The 3,087-nt window shown below is 52.2% G+C and overlaps 1 protein-coding gene across 2 annotated transcripts; it reads left to right on the top strand.

Moving 5' to 3' along the window:
- Window positions 1-685: 685 nt before the first annotated feature.
- LOC123440493 (NAC domain-containing protein 90-like) lies at window positions 686-2,588 on the top strand. Of its 2 annotated transcripts, XM_045117057.1 has the most exons (3): window positions 686-1,322; window positions 1,428-1,762; window positions 2,112-2,588. In XM_045117057.1, the coding sequence occupies exons 1-3, from the start codon at window positions 1,166-1,168 to the stop codon at window positions 2,379-2,381; spliced, it is 762 nt and encodes a 253-aa protein (XP_044972992.1). In that variant the 5' UTR covers window positions 686-1,165; the 3' UTR covers window positions 2,382-2,588. The 2 variants fall into 2 exon arrangements, with proteins under 2 accessions (XP_044972992.1, XP_044972991.1); XM_045117056.1 differs by having other exon boundaries at window positions 686-1,762.
- Window positions 2,589-3,087: the final 499 nt, after the last annotated feature.

Below are 3,087 nucleotides of genomic sequence, written 5' to 3'. Positions count from 1 at the left end.
CTCGCTTGGTTGGGTTTCTATTTGATTGTCCCATAATCAATCAAGCAATTGTGTGGTTTTTGTTCTATTTTTTTATAAAGCGGGTCAATTCTATTCCTCTTTATGAAATTGCAGGAGTTCCCTGCCCTCTTGACGAGGTTCCGTCAAAAAAAATCATAGAGGGTATCCCTGTGAAGGTGTAGGTTTCCCTATGTGTTTCACTTTTCAATGAGAAAACAAAGTTTTTAAATGTTCCTAGTTATCATATTCACTATCATCTCCCTCACTCGCATTACCTATCCATTCCTCGATATCATATTCCCCTGTTTCAATATGAAGAATTTGTTTTTTTAACTGGAACACCTTGCATTCCAATATGGCGAATTTGTATCTGCACATTATCTCCGTAGCCTTCTTTTTTTTTTTTTATGGCAGAAGCTTCAAAACGGTGTTGGAGGCTAGGCCAGTTGCTGTCATCTGCAGTTAATTAAGGTTCCAGCGCGTTAATTAAAGATCTCGCCCCACCGTGTTGCACCACCACCACGTCATGAGCAGTGACCGGTGATGTCATTTGCAGGACCATTCCCAGAAGCAAACCGAGTATGATTAAAGGTGCACTAATGGTACTGAAAGATGGAAGATATGAGCGGCAAACTCGCGACTTATTAGCAATGGCTGGTCCTGACCAAGTCCTCCCCACCACTAAACTAACCAGCCGGGCCACGTCCCTCCGCCTTCTCTCTCCCCGTTTCTGCAGGGAGCCAGCCCCACTCTCCCACCGCACCACGCCAGCCATGAGAAATTTCGCCGCCCTAGCAAGCAGCTCAGCGTCGTCGCCCCGTGTCAACCATGGCATGATCCACCTCCCCCATCCCGCGCGCGCGTGCTTCCCCATATATACATGCGAGAGCGCACGCGATCACACCTCTCCTCCTCACCATCCCACAGATCACACCTTCCGCGATCAGCTCCGATCCCTGCAACCGGCCGCAAGCAACCTAGCAGCTTAATTAGCTTCTCCGGCCACGCGCACGCTTCCATATAACCCAGTCGATCTCACGGGCGCACGGCTTGGGATCTCGCCGGCGGCTTAGTCCTTGGGGCTCTCCTCCGTAAACTCACCCGCCGAGACTGGCCGGCCGGGTAAAGTATAAGGCGGTGCCATACATATACGCCGGAGACTGTCATGGCCGACGGGTTGCCTCCGGGGTACCGCTTCTACCCCACGGAGGAGGAGCTGATATGCTTCTACCTGCGCAACAAGCTCGACGGCAGCCGCGGCGACATCGAGCGCGTCATCCCCGTCGTCGACGTCTACTCCGTCGACCCGTTGCAGCTCTCAGGTAGGACCATCGATCATCGACGTAACCATATGGATTGCAGCGCGTGCACGTACAGTGCGCTAGCTGTGTCTCATGCTGCTGCCTCTTACCTGCGCACATACGCAGAGATCCACGAAAGGCTGCGCGGCGGCGGTGGCGGCGACGGGGAGCCGTGGTTCTACTTCTGCGCGCGGCAGGAGCGGGAGGCGCGGGGCGGGCGGCCGAGCCGGACCACGCCGTCGGGGTACTGGAAGGCGGCGGGCACGCCCGGGGTCGTCTACTCCGCCGACCGCCGGCCCATCGGGCTGAGGAAGACCATGGTGTTCTACCGCGGCCGCGCGCCGTCCGGGAACAAGACCAAGTGGAAAATGAACGAGTACAGAGCATTCCAGCACGAGCACGACGACGACGGCGCCGGCGCACCCGCGGCACCTGCCGCGCCACCGAACCGCCCTCCGCAGGTAATACTCCATGTCATTCACATGTCCATCTCCATATGTATCACACAGACATGGCTGTCGCTTTTCGCGCCGGATAAGTGCCGAAAAGCAGCTCGCAACTAGCAATTCATCTAGGCATAGGTTTCAGATTGTATGTGGTGCTTATAGATAGTGCCAATTAACATGGGATCCTCATCATGACAGCCACACCTACATCTACATGCATGTTTTCGATAACTTCTTTTTCTCGTGTTACATCTTGGCATGCAAGTTGCTGATCGATAAGGCTATTCATCCATATCTGTGAGATTGAGAAAGGTAATTATTATACGAATCTGTAGTCTGATGTGAACTTCGTATTGTTTTGTAGCTGAGAAGCGAGTTCAGCTTGTGTCGACTGTACACCAAATCGGGGACCCTGCGCCAGTTCGATCGGCGGCCGGTTGCTGCTACTGCAGGCGGTGCCGCCGGGGACATTCCAGTGCCATTCACGGCAGCCACCGCGTCGCCCGACGACCGTGACGGCTCCGGTGGATCCATGCAGACGCTTGAGGAGGATCTGATGGAGGGAGATGGCGGTGATCCATACGGAGACGATATTGCCACATTGGCTGCTCTTCTCTACTGGCCTACGGACTAGATTATGCATTCGTTGCGCAGATCAGATCTTGAGTAGTTTCATCTCCATTGGGTATTATTTAAAGGAGAAGACAGATATTCTATCTAAATCTGTAAAACATTAAATTCTGGACAAAAAAAGGTCTATGAATTTGAACACTAGCTAATTCAATTCGTACCCTGAATTTGTAACAATAAAAAAAGGGTATTTTCTTAGTCGATTTTGACATAACCATTTACCAATTGACATGCATGTCCGTTTGATGAAGACCTCATCGCCATGCACTTGCTGGCAGTGGTTATATCCATTGGATCTTAGCATCGACTTTGAAATTGTTATTTCTCAGTTGCCTCGGGGAAAAGCAAAACGGGAGGAAAAAAATCTACCATTAATCTCAAAAGAATTTCCAAGTTTAATTTTGATCTTTGAACTCTGAAATCGGAGAACTTTGACTTCTAGCTTTCAAAACAGTTTAGATATGGCCCACTTGGTAGTAGTTTCCCAACTATTGAAAACAGTAGCCCCCACGTGGTCCCCGCTAGGGCGACTCAGGCGGCGCCCTAACCCGAGCCGTCAGGGGTGTGAGCTCTCTCCTCCGCCGTGGCGCTCTCCTCCCCTCCCTCCTCCGTTGTCGGGAGACGCCGCGGGCTAAGCCTGGGGCAGATAGTGGTGGCGGGGGGCCTCCCTCTCTCCCACATCGTTGGAGTTTTACGGTCCCAAAACATGT

This window comes from Hordeum vulgare, chromosome 3H (genome assembly GCF_904849725.1).
Source record: "Hordeum vulgare subsp. vulgare chromosome 3H, MorexV3_pseudomolecules_assembly, whole genome shotgun sequence".
Taxonomy (NCBI): Eukaryota; Viridiplantae; Streptophyta; class Magnoliopsida; order Poales; family Poaceae; genus Hordeum; species Hordeum vulgare.
Note: the sequence above shows the minus strand (reverse complement) of the source record. Positions and strands in the feature narration are given on the sequence as shown.